General features: G+C 65.1%; 1 protein-coding gene across 1 annotated transcript in view; it reads left to right on the top strand.

Moving 5' to 3' along the window:
• Positions 1-358, top strand: part of LOC104506459 (phosphofurin acidic cluster sorting protein 2-like) — a gene marked incomplete at both ends in the record, with an annotated part of 18,267 nt that overhangs the window by 15,536 nt on the left and 2,373 nt on the right. The window contains one exon of the mRNA XM_010147444.1: positions 259-358. This exon is cut by the window's right edge and continues 5 nt beyond it. Coding sequence (XP_010145746.1) covers positions 259-358 — 100 coding nt within the window. The remainder of the gene's footprint in view (positions 1-258) is intronic.

Raw genomic sequence — 358 nt, 5'->3', positions numbered from 1 at the left:
TGGAGTGGGGCTGGAGCTCCCTCGGGCCCCACCTTGTTTTCTGGGGTACCAGGGGTGCCCTCCAGCCTGAGAGCAGGACTGGGGGGACAAGTAGATTGGGCCAGAGAGTGGTCAGAGTGGGAGGCGGGTTAGAGTCTGCAGGAGATGCAGCCTAACGTCCTTGAGGCCCTGTGACCTTGGCTCTCCTTCGGAGGGCCACCAAGGCTGTCCTGGATGGGGGCACCCCTGGGTGCAAGGGGCAGAGCAGTGGGTGCGAAGTGACTGTGTGTGACCCTCAGGAGCTGGCTGCAGAGGAGCCCTCTTCACGGCTGCCCCCTGCAGAGGCTGCCACGAGGGAGGGCAGCATGGACAGGCTGGC

The sequence above is a fragment of the Eurypyga helias genome, unplaced genomic scaffold, assembly GCF_000690775.1.
Source record: "Eurypyga helias isolate BGI_N326 unplaced genomic scaffold, ASM69077v1 scaffold5120, whole genome shotgun sequence".
In the NCBI taxonomy this organism is placed as follows: Eukaryota; Metazoa; Chordata; class Aves; order Eurypygiformes; family Eurypygidae; genus Eurypyga; species Eurypyga helias.
Note: the sequence above shows the minus strand (reverse complement) of the source record. Positions and strands in the feature narration are given on the sequence as shown.